Source organism: Sciurus carolinensis, chromosome 8 (genome assembly GCF_902686445.1).
Source record: "Sciurus carolinensis chromosome 8, mSciCar1.2, whole genome shotgun sequence".
NCBI classification, from domain to species: Eukaryota; Metazoa; Chordata; class Mammalia; order Rodentia; family Sciuridae; genus Sciurus; species Sciurus carolinensis.
The window spans coordinates 22,279,950-22,296,561 of NC_062220.1; the positions used below are offsets into that span (position 1 = coordinate 22,279,950).

Sequence of the window (16,612 nt, forward strand, 5' to 3'; positions counted from 1 at the left end):
AAGGAAGAACACCCCCTTAAATCCTGAAAGTTAGAAACACATTTCTGCAGCCCAACACATTCTCTAAGGGAAAAGATACCTTCCCCATCTCTGAGGGACAGTCTCAAGCATGGGGAGGCCTTGAGTTCCTCAAGGAAGGTCTGAAATCCCTTAGGAGTGTCGTGATGGGAACCAGTGGAGACCACTGAGCCACTCTGAGACTTGCAAAAGTCAGAGACAGATCAGGAAGGGCACTCCGAGCACTCCAAGGTTACCTGGTGACCAAGCCGGGGAGCCAGGGAGTGGCCCAACAAAAGAGGCTGGCAAGACTGCACTCGGAATGCAGGTGGGCTCCCATCAACCCAGAAGAGCTCCCCAGCAGGCACCTTGCAAGGGGGAAGCAGAGAGCTTTCTCCATCCCACACAGTGAGGCCGCTGGGGAAGGGATTGTGTTCCTACCCATTGCCTTACCTAGGGGCTTGAAGGCACCTGGTTTTTGAGGTGGCTCAGCTGCTCCCAGCATGGGATAGGTACTATTCAAGGACATTCTGACAAACAGGCCCCTTCCCAATACTCCATGCCCATTGGACCCAAAGGCAGGTCCCATGTCGGTGGTGGTCTCTGCCACGATGTTGCCCCAGCCCACATGACCCTGAGCCCTATGAGCACTAGGTGCACCTAGGCTCTGAGAAAATGGTAGAGGGTCTGCGAATACTCCTCCCATCCCCTTAAGCAGGAGTGAGAGGAAAAGGTATCAGACACTACTTCCTGTGTGGCCTCAGTTTCCTCTCCTGTGCCACACTACTGACTCCTGTCAAGTGGTAGAAAGTAGAGGTGAACAAAGGCCAAGGGGCAGTCTGGACTTCTGTGAAGGAGACCATCAGGCTACACTGGGGCCAGCTGCTCTACAGGAACTGTGTTCTACCATCAAATCCAAATTCCACACCCTGGTATCCCATTCTCCTCACCAGTGAATTGGAGATGGTGATGTCTGACTTACCTACTTCACTGAATTGTGGGAGACCTTGTGGGTACAAATGCTGGCTGACCATGCAGCCTTGTGAAACAGAGGGGGGGATGGGGCAGGGTACTTGACAAGGCTGGAGAAGATCTGAGAGCTCAAGCACCCTGTCTCTTTAACTTTGGTTTGTCCCAGTGATTTTCCGGATGGTTCTCCTTTAATGGCATGATTCTCTTCCTGAGGGCGACACAGCCTCAAGCTCCTTCCTCTAAATAGCAGACACCCCTGCTGGGTTCTGCTCACCTGGCATTGTGTCTTATTGAGAAGGTTGCCCATCACATGCACAAACACGTGCACAGAGCCAGGCTCACAGAGAGTCAGGCTGTACAAGTGATCTTCTCTTCATGTGGAACCCAGCACCGAACTGTTGCTTTGAGGGCCCCTCCTTACCCAGAAGCCATAGTAGGAGCCGGCATGTGAAAATGAAGGGGTGCTTTGGAAAGACGACCAGGGTGGCCATCAGTGGAATCCAGTTCTCACACCTTGAAAAATTGTGGGGCTTTACTGTCTGTTTCATTCTACTGTTTTTCCATTCCCTTTGGGCAACTATAGTAGATTCTCATTACATGTAGTCACTATGTCCTATAAAGTTCTTGGAATGCTGAAGTAGCCAATTCAAAGTCATTGCTCTTAAAAGGAATACAGGCTTAGGTTTCCTGGAAACCCCCAGTCACAACATTTTCATCAATGGATTAATGCATAACCTAGTTTTATGTGTGTTTCTGTTTAGAGACAGCTTACTTAATATGCATCATTGATTCATTAACATCGAACTCCTGACCAACGGCATTGTAACTTGGTAGCTGAATGAAGTTTATCTAATGAGGGCATTTTCTCCATAAGTCACACCATGGCCTTCATGTGCTTAGAAACACTAGATAGCACTTCAGCACAACACTTAGGCCATTTTGAACAGTAAAGTTGTCAACAAAAAGCACAAAACTTGAAAAATGTGGCACTAGATAAACCTCAGTGGACACTGGTCTACAATGTGGAGGCTGGGACAAGAAGGCAGAGCCTTGCCTTGTCTAGCTCAGTCAGGAGCACGTGCATCAGATGGCTCAAACCTTTAGCCAATCTGTGCACGTCCATAATGAGCTCAAAAGTGCCACTAATATTTATTTTGGGGTCACAAATGAATGTTAATGATTAGTTGAATTTGCAAATATGGACCCCATAAATAATGAGGGTTTGACCATAGACTCAGTATAAGAAACTCCGCATCCTCATTCTTAAAGATGGAGGACAATGCCTTCTCATGGTGGTGGTTGGAGGACAAAAGGAGGTAAGGTAAGCTGTTATAAATCCCAGGTGCTCCGCCAGGTCAGGGCAGTGTTCCCTGTAACCTTGAGCCTGTGGTTAAGGTGAGGGGAGACAATGGTGTGGGGCCCTAACTCCCTTGGGAGGACACAGCTCATAAGCCCCCACAGACCCAGGCTGCCTGCCTATGAGGACACTCTATAAGTCCATCCTTCGCCCTCCCAGAATTCATGACCAAGTAGAACCTCTGACTTGTTCACCACAAGGTAGGTGAACAAGAATAGGTCCCTGGGTCTTCTGAGATGCTTTCAATCAAGATAGAATCTTAAATTTTCATATGATAAAATGCACAGGCCATAAGCTCTGACACATGCAAACACCCAGGTCACCCTGGGAAGAGCATTTCCTTCCTCCAGAAAGTTCTCTCCTACTCCCCAGATATCACTTCTCCTGGTCTTCTCTGCTCTCCGTTTTTTGTGGGCACAACAGCCTGGATGTGCCTGTCTGGGAGAGATGAGGAAGTAGACCAGCACGAGAAGAAGGCTGGGGACAGCAGGATCCCCTACACAAGGTGCCCTGTGTACCAGAAGGGGAACAGTGTGGCAGGTTTCTTTGCTCCCTGGAGTTCTGTGTCCACACACACTCTGGGGCACACTGCTGCTCCCTCCATGCCAGACACTGTACCAAGCTCAGGGATACAAAGGTGTACCTTAGCTCACCTGTGCCCTAATGCTTCTTGGGAACCAGGCCTTTGATGCAGTCACAGGGAGGGGGCTGCATTCTGTACTAGAAACATCATATTTATTAAGCTTCCATCATGGGAAAACCCTGTGCTAGGTGACCCTGTCTCTTGCTGAGTGCCCCCAGCAAATCTGACCTTCAAGAAGACTAGGACAGAGAACAGATGCACAGGTTCTTTGAGGTGTCAAGGTAATCCATTTCCTTAGTGGCTTTTGCCAAGTTTCCCTATGGTCATGGGGAGTAAGGAGGTGGTAGCATGGTGGGAAGAACAGGACAACAGAAGGGGTGTGTGCGTGTATGTGTGTGTGTGTGTGTGTGTGTGTGTGTGTGTGTGTGCGCCTGTAAGAGACAGAGACAGAGCAAGAGAGGATGAGGGGGAGAATGCTGGAGAGAAAGAAAGAGAAAGGAGACAGGGGGAAAGAAAACCACGAACAACAAGCAGCTTGAGGGCGAGGCCTCTGGGAACAGGTGGCCCAGGTGGATGAATGGGCTTTTGTACTGGAGAGGTCATGGGAGGGTTGCAGACTGAACATGTTTAAGAAATGTTCCTGTAATTTAAATCCTCCCTCCTGTTATTCCTTCTCAATTATTGCAAAGCTCTTACCTGCAAGCCTGGTGGTGAGGAGGGTCACCCTTGCTGCCCCCTTCTGTGGTCCCTGACCCCAGCCTACAGGCCTGCCCTTTCTAATAGCAGTGGCAGCTCAACAAAGCTAGGTATTCATCTGCTGAGACTTGAGCCTCTGTTCCCAGGGTACTCCCCCGGGTCTGAGCCAACCTGTTTAGACTTGGGTGAGGGTAAAAGAAAACCCACAGCTGGGTCTGCCTTCACCCCATCATAGCTGTCTCCTGCGCTGAACCTGGGACATACCCTCCAGTGACCAGGCCTGGCAGGTCCACAGTCCCCTCCCAGTCTTACCCTTGGCTCCATGCCCAGGCAAAGAAGTCTATCTCAGTCTGCACAGGTCACCGGATCCAGCCCGCCCGGCAGACCGGCTGCATCGATTGGCCAGACGGTACCTTTCTTAGGAGAGTCATCAGCGTCACTCCAGGGAGGCTCCAGTAACCCGAGGTTTGACAGGAAGATAAGGTTAGCTCTTATGAAGCCTCTCTGCCCCTGAGGACCCACCTCCTTCCAGATCTCTTCTGTTGCAGGAATGCCCTCCCTTGGGTGGGTCAGCACCAGCTCCTTTCCAGGACTCACTGCTGTTCTTTATACAGTCTCTGCCAGGAAGGGGTTAAGCCTCAGCACCTGTCTGTGGACAGACACAGCCTGGATTCAGCTTCCTTAGCTCTGAACAGAGATGAAAAGAGCCATCTCACAGTCATGCCTCTTACTAAGGGACAGAGATGCAGGAAGCCCCTGCCTCCCCAGAATGCAGCAGGCACTCCTGCCTGAAGCAGGGGTCACAACCATGTCAGTACAGACTGCAGTTTGGACCTTAGGTCCTCCTTCATGGTCCTTCCTCTCCTTTCCTCCCCAGGACTGCAGCAGGGTAGCTGGATGACTGGGACCATTCACTCTCAGAAAGCCTTTCTCCCATTGGGCAGTTTCAACCAATTGTGCCAATCAGGCAGACTGCCCCCACCAGCCACCTGGGAAAGTGCAAAGCCAGTGGTTTATCCCACAAGTCACTGCTGGCCATCCTCTTAAGGAAACCAAGCTGATTCTAAAATGCAAGTCTTTCCTTGCTTCTGCTTAGCACATGCCATAGTCCTGTTTTAGTTTTCATTTTCTTAATCTGTATTCAAAGGCTACTTCATGCTGATCCACTAAGTCAATGGTCACTCCTAGGGCTAGTGGCACCAGACCTATGCAGTCATGAGGAACGGTTAATGTTGCTTTGCCATAGCCTACTCTTTACAGTCTACACCATGGTCATTGTAGCTGCTATGGCCAAAAGACCTAACAAGAACAACATAGAGGAGGAAATGTTTGTTTGGGGCTCACGGTTTCAGAGGTCTCAGTCCATAGATGGCTGACTGCATTGCTTTGGATCTATAATGCGACAGAACATGGTGGCAGAAGTGTGTTGCAGAGGAAAGCAGCTCAGGACATGGAAGCAAGAAGCAGAGAGCTCTCCTCAACATGGAAAAAATATAAACTCCATAGGCAAGACCCCAGAGACCTACCTGGCTATAGTTACCACCCAGTTAATCCCTATCAGAGGATTAATGCACTGATTAGGATAAGGCTCTCATAACCCAATCATTTCACCTCTAAGCTTTATTGCATTGTCTCACACATGAGCTTTTGAGGGACATCTCATATCTAAACCTTAACAGTGATCTTTCCTAACTTTATGCCAAAAGTTGTCAGCCTCTGATCCAGAAGATACTAAAAGATGGTAAATCAAAAGTGCCATCTTCTCATATGAATTGGAATAGTCCCATGGTCCACTTGCACTCTTAGTGGCCCCCATGTCTAGCCTTGACTCCCCATGGACATCCTGCAGAGCAGGGCCACCTCTAAGCCTTCAGTTGAGAAACACAGACACACCCCACACACCAGCATCCTACGCTGGGCCACACAGGGTGGAGCAGCCCAGTTTGCACAGCAAAAAGTGCTTCCCTACGCCAAACCTACTGGACCCAGTGACCTCAGTGGACACAAAAACACCAGACGTTGGATAAAGTGCAGGCAAAGCAGATCAGAATCAGAGTGATTGTTAGAAAGTGTCTCAAGTAATAGGCACATCCACCTTACTGAGTGGATTAGACAAAGAATGGATTAGCAAAGACACACCCTTGCTTTCTCCTCCTTCTCTTTGCCTCCTTTTCCTCCCCTCCCCCACACTCTCTGGCAGGCCCCACTCCCCACCTCTTTCATCATAGCCTTCCCTGCACCATACTAGAAATAAATTGTCCACACTGTGCTCCCTACTGACCAGAGAAGAGAGAAATGACCCCATTCACCTTCTTTTTGAGCAACTACTCAATATAATTGGACTTCTTAGAAAAAAAGGAACCTCTCTGGGCCTCTTTTATGTAGTACCTAAAGTTTGTATTAATGGGTCATTCATTAGAATTGTGACCGAGGAAGCCAAAGCAAGAATCCACCCTGGACCCCAGGGAAGAGCATGGGCAGCCAGTCCACCATTGGAGCTGTCAGAGGTGGGACAGAACCACTTGGTTGCTACATAAGCCCAGAATGGAGCTTGGGCCTCCACTTAGCCCCTGAAGCTTCTGGATCCTGTTTAGTCCTGGGCCCTCCTCATGCAAGAGGCCTGGATGAATCCAATGGCAGTTGTGGCTCAGGCTAAGAGTGGATCTATAGCAATGGCAAAGGGGTGGTGGGTTCAGTCACCAGCAGCCAGTGGTAGAAGGGAAATTAGAGCATCGGCGCAGCCTTCCGGTATTAGGGTTTATCCTCAGTATTTAGTAGAACAAGGCAACAACTCAGACTTCCTTGAGATCCTGATGTCAGTCACTGCATTCTAGGATTCTGACTTTGAAAGGACTCATCTGGTTCACATCCTTCATAAAAGGAACCTCTCACACACCCATCTGCCTTGGAGGGTTCCTGTACTATCTAGTCCACCTTCCTGCAAGCCACAGATGCATCTACCCATCTCTGTGGGTGTTCCTGAAGAGGACAAGGACAACATTTAGGAAACACAGTCTCTTCCCTTTCCAGAGTCTCCAGATGAGATGCCAGTGACCCAAGAGCCTCCCATGATCTGGCTGAGCAGGCATTCTAAACCCTCTTAACCTGTCCATCATGTCCATTTGGGAAGGTCCCCTCCCCTCATCCCCTTTCTTTTTCTGTCTCCTTAAGTTCTAAGCACAGATTCTCCAACTGGTACACCTGAAGCTCAGCCCATGGCCCGTGTAAAGCACTGGGGATTGGGGATCATCTGTGGAGAAGGAGCAAGCCCTGAAATCCAAGTCCAGTAGGTCCATGCTGGTGGGCCCAGGGAGATGCTTCAGTGATGACCTCCCAGCATGCAGTCCCACCCAGGCTGGCCTCACAGACCCCATTTCCATGTTGAAATTGGTTTGCCTGGCCAGCAGCACTGGGAGTTAGTATTTCTATCTCTGTATTTAGGAATTAATTTCTACTGAACCTAATCACCCCCTCTCTCCCTCTCCCTCACCCTCTTCCTTTCTCCATTCCTCTCCCTTCTAATTTTCCACTTGGCTGGGAATTCTCCAGCAGTGAAAGTTCAGGCTTAGGGGAGGGCGGAGGTAGCTGCTTCATTAGAGAGGATAATCTCATTGGAACCACTGACTTGAATAATAACCCCTTCCAGGGGCCCAGGGCCTTTCTCCTCAAGGGCTGTTAGTACCTCTGAACTGGGGCTGCAGGGGCCGCAGTGCAGACTAAGTGGAATAAGAAAGGGAAGAAAGAATTCAGCAAGGAAGAACTCCAACTCTGGGGCCTGGTGTGTCTCTGAGGGGCCCCCTTCCCCTGCAGGTCTGTATTTGGGGCAGGGTTGACAATGATGGTGGCAGAGACCAATGTCTGAAAACTCGAAGTCATGTAGTGTGTATTTTCTTGGTCTCTGTGTGCTCCTACCTGGGAAATGGGTAAAGCAAGATCTTCCTTCACCTCAAGGGTGCCCCTACAGTGGAGTTGAGGGACATGCGTTCAGAAGTTCCTGGAGCCCCTCGGAAGGAAGCATCTCAGAGCCCCTCCTGGGGTCATGAATTAACCCTTTGCCTGTTTTCCAGCTCTGGCCTGAGCTAATGGGAAATCACAGTTCTAGAAAAAGCAAAAGGCCATTACCTTGACAGACCCCTTAAGGCATCAGAAGGAATGCGTTCTTCCCCTCCATTATCCTATCACAGTTAAGGTCAATTGTCTGTGCTTTTGGACATTGCAGCGTCCACCCTCCTGGGTCCTGAAGGATACTAGAAATGTCAAAACATCCCTGTCTCTGACCTTAAACTTGACTTTCCACTAAGATAGCCGAGTTCTCAATACACTTTGACAGCTATTAAGAAAACAAAGCTACGATCCATACAATCTTTCCCTTACATCTCCCTGCTGGCCTCTGGGATGCTCTCCTCCCTCATTGTGAGGAAGACCCTCAGCCTTGCCTTTCTTCTCTCTCTGATTCACCCCAGGACCAGTCTGCAAGATCAGTGCTTCTGTAGCCGCTACAGTTTGGGGGGTTGGAACGCGGAAGGCAGAGAAGAGATGCGATAATATATAATCTTGAACATTCACTGAGGACTCACTTTGAACTCTGCCCTGTTCTAAATGCTTTGCTCACATCATCTCATTTTATCCTTATAAAAATCCTATTAGGTACTATTTTGTCCCTGTTTTATAGATGAGAAGACAGGCACCAAGAGGTTAAGCAATCTGCCAAGATTACAGTTAGTTGGGATTTTAAAACTATAAACTACATATGGCTTCCCTATATTTGGGGAGAGGTCATGAGTAGTGGGGTGGAGACTCAGGAGCAGAGACAGAATGTAGCCCCTAGAACTTTACAAGCAGCAAACAATGCCAGTCAAACTTCTCCTAAGATCCCCGCACCAGACACCTTTGCACCCCCGACCCTGGAAGAAAGATGGAGTCTTCTCTTTCTCTATCTGAATCTTTATTTGGCAACTCCAGGTGATGTTTGGCCAGGAAGCAGTTCCATTTTTTCTTCTCCATAATTTAATCAAAGGCATTTTTCAGACCTACTGATTGCTCTTGGAAATAGGAACTTCCAAGTTGGGGAGTCAGTGAATAATTTAAGCCTGTACCAGTTCTCTGGATCTGTTCTTAATGGGAGTAATAACACTATTAATAGCGATGTCAGTGCAGACACTCTGGAAAAGTCCATAACATTAGCTTAATGGCTGAAGGTAATGGAGTCCTCACAAAAGAGTTGGCCTGGCAAATTAACTTCCAAGACTTTGAGGCAGACAAGCTTGTTGCTCTCAGTCTGTTAGAGCAGCCAGGGAGTGCCACGGGGGTGACCAGTCACATCTGACCTTTTCCTCCTGGATTGGGGATGCTCAGAAGCCTACTGGAGAATTCAGCTTTGTCCAACAAGTTGCAGTGATATTCAGAGTGCTTTGCAGGAGGAGGCAGAAATAGCCATTAACCTAGAGAGAAAGATGGAGGAGAAATGTTTAAAGTGCCCTAAGGACATGATAGGGGTATCAGGATGGCAAGGAACATAGGTGTAGTCTGCAGTAGGGGTATCATCTCTCACTTCTCAGTTGAGAAGCTTCCAGAAGCTGGAGCACAGGGATAAGGAACAGAAGTTCAGAGTTCATCTGCCTAGCTGGCCACCTGGGCAAATTACTTACTACCCTCTGTTGCAGTTTCCTGACCTCTAAGGTGGGTCTGTCATGACCTTGTCACAGACTTAAATGGCATACAATGTAAACTCATCATGGTGCCTAGTAAGCACTCAATAACTCAGAGCCATGACCGCATCATTCAGGATTCTTTCCACCTTTCATTACATATCCAACTTGCCCTAAGGTCCTCCTTGTGTCCCTGTGTCTCCTTTCCTCTTCATCCTTAGAGGACAGCTTTAGTCCATCAATGGCTTCCCCTGTGTTGGTGTTTCTCCTCTCAGACTCTTCACCATAGGCCGAAGGTGTTTTCCTTCCTCATGGCTGGGAGGACAGGTTTTCTTCAGGGCCTGAGAGTTACCCCAAGAGCCACTCAGGGTATCCATGTGCTTCCCTTGCCTCATCTCCTTGCCCTACCTCACACCTGTCTGCTCTTGAGACTGATGCTCCCTGCCCATGCCCCTTCCCTGTGTGCACTCCCAATCCTTGGCTACTCTGTTTCTTAGTAAACACCTGGCCCAGACCTCCATTCTGTCCTGTAAAAGCTCCTGACAGCTTTCATCTTTCTTTGGCCAAAAGAGGAGGTAGGGAGATACAGTAGACATGAGTAGTGATAGGAGTGACCATCTTCCCCAAATTTGGGCATGATGGAGGAGAACCAGGCTTGAGAAAGGAAACAAAACAGTCTCTTCTGGGCACATCGAATTTGGACAGGTCCTGAGAACTGCTGAAAAGACTTGACCCCTGGACCCAGCGGTCATCTCCTGAGTACTCCATTAGTATGTTCTTTCCAGGTGCACCCGGAAGGAGCGGTGTGAGCGGTCCAGGGAGCCCCGCAGGTTTGCCTCAGAGATGAAGCAGTGTGTCCGACTGACAGTTCATCCCAACAACATCTCCGTCTCTCAGTACAATGTGCTGGTAAGGTCATGGGGTTGGCGTCTGGGGAAGAACTCTGCCCTCCAAAGAGCACCTGAGCCCAGGGCCCTTCAGGAGAGCTGGGTCAGGTCCAGCCAGCAAGAGCAACTTAGATCAGGGTAGGAGACATTAAGGGTTCATTAAAGACCCAAGAAGGGGACATGAACAAGAGGACTGGGGAAGAGGCTCTACTAATAATGAGTAGAAAGACAAGGAAAATGATCATACCAGAACTGACCAAAAGAAGTGGCTGAGGGTATTGGGAACGAATCTTCATTGATAAAAGGGGAACCATGTGTGTGAGAAGGGCACAATGGCTTCCAGGTCCCAACGTTGGGCCTTTGGTGATTGGTGCTATCATTTTCCCAAAACTGGAAATAATGGAAGAGAAGCATTCTGATCACATAAATCCCTCAACATTCCCCTTTCCTAGGGCCAAATCCACTTGGATTCTGATGAGGTTTCTTCCGTCTCTGTCTCTTGTCATTCTGCCACCTACCTCCCCCTCTTATAACAAACTGGATCTCTCCACTTCCATGTCAATATGGCCTCTCCTTTGTCTATCTCTTTTTCTTGCTCCCGCTCTTTCTTTATTCCATACTCTTCCTTTCCCATCTCCCCCTCCTCCTCTCTCTCCCCTTTCCCGGCTGTTCACAGCTGGTCCTGGAGACATACAATGTCCCGGAGCTGTCAGCTGGCGTCAACTGCACCTTTGAGGACCTGTCAGAGATGGATGGGCTGGTGGTAGGCAATCAGATCCAGTGCTATTCCCCTGCAGCCAAGGAGGTGCCCCGGATCATCACAGAGAACGGTGAGCAGCCCCAGGAGGTAAAACTGGAAGAAGAGGCAGGTTCTTCTTCCTCCTGCCTGGATGGGAGAAGTCACAACAGATGTGGGGGTGTTGAGGGAGCCTACAGGCAGGGGTGGGCCAGAGGAAGTGGGTTGTTGAGTATGTTATAAGTAAAGGGCATGAAATTTCCCTCCTTCACCCTTGGAATTGGCTGCTATAGGCCTTGTATCTCAGCCCCAGGTTGGTATCCAAGAGTCTGCCTCATCTTAGGTGAGGAGCAGCTGCAGAGAGGGTGGGTGGAAGCCAGGCCAGGCCAGCTGCAGAGCATCCCCAAGCTCAGCCCACTCTGGTTGACCTGAAGGCACAGCAGAAGAGGGAAGCTGGTCAGGACCTGGAATGGGTGGGCAGCGGTCATCTGGATCTGTGTCCCCTGCTCACACACCTGGGACTCTGACCCTGAACCACTGTCTCCCCCACCCTCTCCCTACCCTGCCTCCCCACAGCTGCCTATTGTCTGTGGCCAGCTGCACTGGGAAGAATGGGAGTGGACAGGAGCTCAACACTGGCAAGGGACAGGCTGGCCTGGGCAAATTGATTCTGTGTTGTCCCTCCCATTTGGGCTTGTCACATTTATTTGGAGCTGATTGATTAATGAGGCTCTCTGGGAAGGCAGAGAACAAGGCTGGAAGTGGAGGCCTGGGGTCAGGACTGTGAATTATATATAGGCTCCAGCCCCTCCTTGGAACCAGCTGAGGATCCCCATGGCTCCCACCCTACGGAGCCCTGAGTCCCCCAGAGGAGGGAGGGGGCATCAGAACAGGTCTCTCTTTACCGAGATGGGGAATGAGCTCTTGTGTGCACACACTTACACATACACGCAGAACCATGTGTGCAGTTGGTGGCAGCATTCTTAATGGTCTCCAGGTTTTTCCTCCCTCAATGCTCATCAGAGTGTGTGTTTGCAATTCTGTGAGGCTAGCAAGGACAATATGCATGTGAATGCATATTTGAACACCTGCCAGTGTGTGTATGCATGCGCCACATTCACATGCAGGAGATGAACAGTTCGGGGAAGTAAGCAATACTGTGCAAAAGGGAGTAGAGACTAGCATGGCTCTCTGAGCTGTTTTGGGGGGTTGTTTGGGGATGGCCTTGCTGAATCAGAGACCCATGAGAGTTGACAGCTCCCTCGAGGAGCAGGATCTCCTTCCCCTGCCCCTGTACTTTACTACAAGTGGGATTCCAGCTTGGGCCTGGGCCTTCCCCCTGACCTCATGACTGGCTCTGTTTTGTAGGAGACCACCATGTTGTACAGCTTCAACTCAAGTCGAAGGAGACAGGCATGACCTTCGCCAGCACCAGCTTTGTCTTCTACAACTGCAGCGTCCACAATTCGTAAGTGCTCCCAGACTCGCTCAGCAACTTGTTCCTGGGGTCAAGGTTCACGCAGAGACAGAAGACCCCAGCAGTGTTCCAAGGACTTGCCAAAGCTCCCCTCCATCACTCACAGGATTGACAGACACCAGAAGAGCCTAGAGTGAGAACCTGAGGGGCAGGCTCTCCAAATCTCTCCCCAGGCAACTTCTCTGGCATAAATCCTTTTAACCCAATTCCATTCCCACATCTTTTGGGGGTTTTTCATCTTACCAGAGGAACAGAGAAGCTAGCCCATGCTCAGAAGAGGAGTTGGAGGACGGAGAGATGTCCCCCGTGTGTCCTGGGGCAGACAGGTGGTCTAGTCACTCACCTATTGCTCAGCTTCCTGCAGACCTGGGTTGGGACCAGAGCAGGGCAGAAAGTTGCAGACTCAACAGACCCTGGCCTGAGAGGCAGGAAGCCTGGTTCTGGTGCTAGCTTTGTTTGACAGTAACACCCATCTCCCGACATCAGTCATGGAGGGCAAGGGCTGAGGCTCCAGAGTCAGACTAGCTGGGAACCTTAGCCATTCTGTGCCCCAGTTCCTCTCTAAACAGGGGACTAGGAGCACCTCTCCCAAGGCTGGCACTCGAATATTTAGCAGCTGACAATTCAGGAGCACTACCCCCTCGTAGCAGGCACTGGCTGGGACACCATGCTTGTCACCACCCTGCATAGCAGCCCTGCTTTTCCCGAAGGATGGCTGTGAGGAGTAAGAGGGCCCGAACAGGGCAGCACTTAGAACCTGCCTGCTTGTTGGCTAGTCACTGCCCACATTTTTGCTACTATTATATTATTATTCCCTCCATAAAAATAATGGGATTGGGCCAATTTGTAGATGTGCAAACCTTTTTTACTTTTTATCATAGAAACTTTTCAACTGAAAGTAGATGTGCAAGCCCAAAATAGGAAACAGAAGGAAGTAGGAGCTACTGGGTGGAGGATTGAGGGGGCTGGAATCCCCCTCTCTAGGAGTCGCACACAACTCTTCATACATTCTCCAAAGGGGTTCCGTGGAATCCCCATGGTTTGAGCACCACAGGCCTGACCTCCAAAAGCCCAGCTCACTTCAGCATGCTGATGTGTGTTCCCCTCTGTGCAGGATAGGTAGGTGACATGAATAATGACATTTCTAGACTCTAGGCTGGTAGAATTTTAGAGTGTGTCAATCTGATTGGGGCAGATGGGTCCCAAGCTTAGCTCTATTTGGGGCCCTAAGGAAGGAACCATCCAGCCTTCCCAGCCAAAACGAGTTGCTACAACACCGGGATTCTCTTCTGGAATTTGCCATGGAGCTGTCCATGGCTTCACCTCCAGTAACCTCATCCCTCCTTCCACTCTTACCCCCTAGTAAAGTAGCAGAGGTGGATGAAATCAGGTATGCAGTTTCCATTCTGCCCATAAAATGATTCTATGTATTACTATGTGCCATGCGATTATAACCCGTTTGCTGCAGAGGAGTCAGAAATTAAAGAACCTTAGTGACTCACCCCAGCCCTGCAGGATTTGTGGCCTAGGGGACTCGTGGAAGAGTGAGACTGTGAAACCTAATACCAGAAGGCCAGGACTACCCCAGCAACGTCAGCATGGGGGTTCCTGGGAGGAGGCCCAGAGCGGGCAACTCCCTGGTCAAGGAGTGACTGAGTGGAGGGAAAGAGAGAGGTCCTCCAGACGGCAGAACAGCACGTGGGAAGTACAGGGTCTCCTCAGGGCCTCAGCACCAAACCCCTGCGGGCCACGGCGTATCCTGTGGCAAGGGCTCAGCCTGTAGCAAGGCATCTGAGTTTTTGACAACAGGGTTGTTGAGTTTTTAAGTAATGAGGAGCTCTTACAAGGTGACCTTTGTTTCCTGGAATGGAAGTGGGGTTGACAACCATGGAGGAGTCCATGTACTATGAGAGCTGCCTGGTAGCTTCTGCCTGCAGTGGGCTCCATGCGGAGCCTTGACAGCTGAGACCCAGGATCACTTTGAATTAAACCTAGTGTGGGTTTTCTCCAACTCTTTTTTTCCCCCAGTACTAGGGATTGAACTCAGTGGTGCTTTACCACTAAGCTTCATCCTCAACTCTTTTTATTTTTAATTTTGAGACAGTCCTGCTAAGTTTTCCAGACTGGCCTCGAACTTGTGATCCTCCTGTCTCAGCCTCCCAAAGTAACTGTTATTACAGGTGTACACCACCATACCCAAACTGCCCCAACTCTTATGGCCTCTAGACAAGGTCTTCAACTCCAGACCTGCTCATTCTTCTCTTCAGCAAAGGAGGCTGTCATCTTGTTGAGGTAGAGGAAAGCTGATTGGGCTTTGGGGGAACCATTCTCAGCTCTCCCTGAACAGCAAGAGGTGGTGCACTATTAGCTCCTTAAGACCTTGGGGAGAAAAGGGATGGGTCAGTGTCAGAGGCACCCTGCCTGAGCATTGGAGTGGGGGTCTCTCTTATCATTAAAATGCTTTGCCAGACCTTAGAGACTTGGACCCTGGGCTCGGGGACACCCAGGTTCTGTGATTTATGCCTCTTCTCCTCTGTGCCAGGTGCCTGTCCTGCGTGGAGAGTCCGTACCGCTGCCACTGGTGTAAATACAGGCACGTCTGCACCCACGACCCCAAGACTTGCTCCTTCCAGGAAGGCCGAGTGAAGCTGCCCGAGGTAGGTTTCTGGCAGCCCGAGGGGTGAGTGCCGCTTGCTGAGAGCCCGGGGTACACAAGGCCAGCCTTCCTTTCAAAGGAGAACCCCCCGCATCTCCCCATTCCTCTCCAGTCCTGCCTGACAAGGAGAGAACAAGACTAGCTCTGTGCCCGGACTGGATGTCCGGCATCCCAGGTCACTCCAGCCAGGAGGATCCTCCACATACCAGGAAAGTTCTAGAACAATTCCAGAGAGATGGGGGGTTTTCCTAAAAATAACTGCAAGGACTGTGAATAGGACTGTGTAGGGGTTCTCTCCCTCCCCACCTACCTCCCCACCTCCCCCTCCCCATTCTTCAGAACGATGGTCACAGGGAACAGAGAACAAAGAGGACCCTGAGGGAAAGGAGGGGGGTGAGAATGGATGATTGTAGACAGCAGCACAGTGGTTCTCAAGTGTGCTTCCCAGACTGAGCTGAGCGTGGAGAGAGGCACAGTCCTGCTCCAGTCAGACCACAGGCCTCCTGGAGAGACGCTCCACTTGGAAGATTCCCTGAGGCAGAGGTGGGATCCCCAGCAGAGATCCTTGCTTCACCTCCTTATTCTTCTTCTCCTTGAAAGTTCTTCATCAACAGAATAAACACACTTTGTGCCCATTCTGTGGCCTCTGTCAGAATGTCAGTTCACAGGCAAAGATCTCCACGAGGGTGAGCAGAAAAGCCTGTCATGCCAGCGTTACGGTATTTCTTACCAGTTTGCGTGACTTCCGTTGCTGGGCCAGTTGTTCTCAACAGAGTGGGTGCTTGAAAGAGCTGCCGTTTAGACTGAGAGATAGATAATTAAATACAAATATGTAGAGAGTGGATTCCACTGGATTCTCCAGGAACATCACAGCTTCCCTGCCAGTCCCATCCACGAGTCCCTCAGCCCGTGCCGCCTCCAGCAGTCCCCAGCACCTTCACACACCTGCACAGGTGCTGCGACCAGGCAGCAAGCCCCATGGCTGTGAGAACAGTGCACTGCCCTGCTGTAGAAAGCACAGGGTGCCTGACGGACAGGCAAGGGCATTGAGAGGACAGACCATGGCTTTCACCCTCCCCCAGACTAGGACCTCACTAGGAACCCAACTTCTGGCAGACCCTTAGTGGCAGGAGGGAAGCTATCTTGTACCTGAGGCCTAGAGGAAAAATGGATGCACAGCTCATCCCCACACATAGTGACTCTTCGTCCGTCCCAGGGGACCGAGATAAACAGTGCAGAGCTATCAGAAATTCTAAGCCCAAAGTTCACTTTCCCTGGGCCCTGATGGCTGAGCGGAGGACCCCGGGGTTTGGGAGAGGGGCAGAGCAACTCATTTTAGAGGTAAGGGTAAGGAGGTGAGGGCATCAGGGGGCAGAATGATCCCAGCTGAGTAGCGAAGGAGGGGAACAACCAAGAAAGGAGAAGCAGAAATCTGAGACCCTCCATCAATTAAATGATGAGAGGCCTTTGAAATCTCTGCACTCATTGCTTTTTGTTTCATTTTTTTCTTTGAGTCTCTCCATATATAAAACCCCTGCCTGATGCACCAGTCTGGAAATCTAAAGAGAGACTTTGCTTGACTTGAAGCCATCAACTCAGGACC

The 16,612-nt window shown here is 50.3% G+C and overlaps 1 protein-coding gene across 2 annotated transcripts in view; it reads left to right on the forward strand.

The window, feature by feature from the left end:
* Plxna4 (plexin A4) overlaps window positions 1-16,612 on the forward strand; it is a 433,305-nt gene that overhangs the window by 330,768 nt on the left and 85,925 nt on the right. For both annotated transcript variants that reach the window (XM_047561306.1, XM_047561307.1), the window contains exons 6-9: window positions 10,039-10,162; window positions 10,817-10,970; window positions 12,245-12,344; window positions 14,896-15,010. In XM_047561306.1, the coding sequence (XP_047417262.1) occupies window positions 10,039-10,162; window positions 10,817-10,970; window positions 12,245-12,344; window positions 14,896-15,010 (493 nt within the window). The remainder of the gene's footprint in view (window positions 1-10,038; window positions 10,163-10,816; window positions 10,971-12,244; window positions 12,345-14,895; window positions 15,011-16,612) is intronic.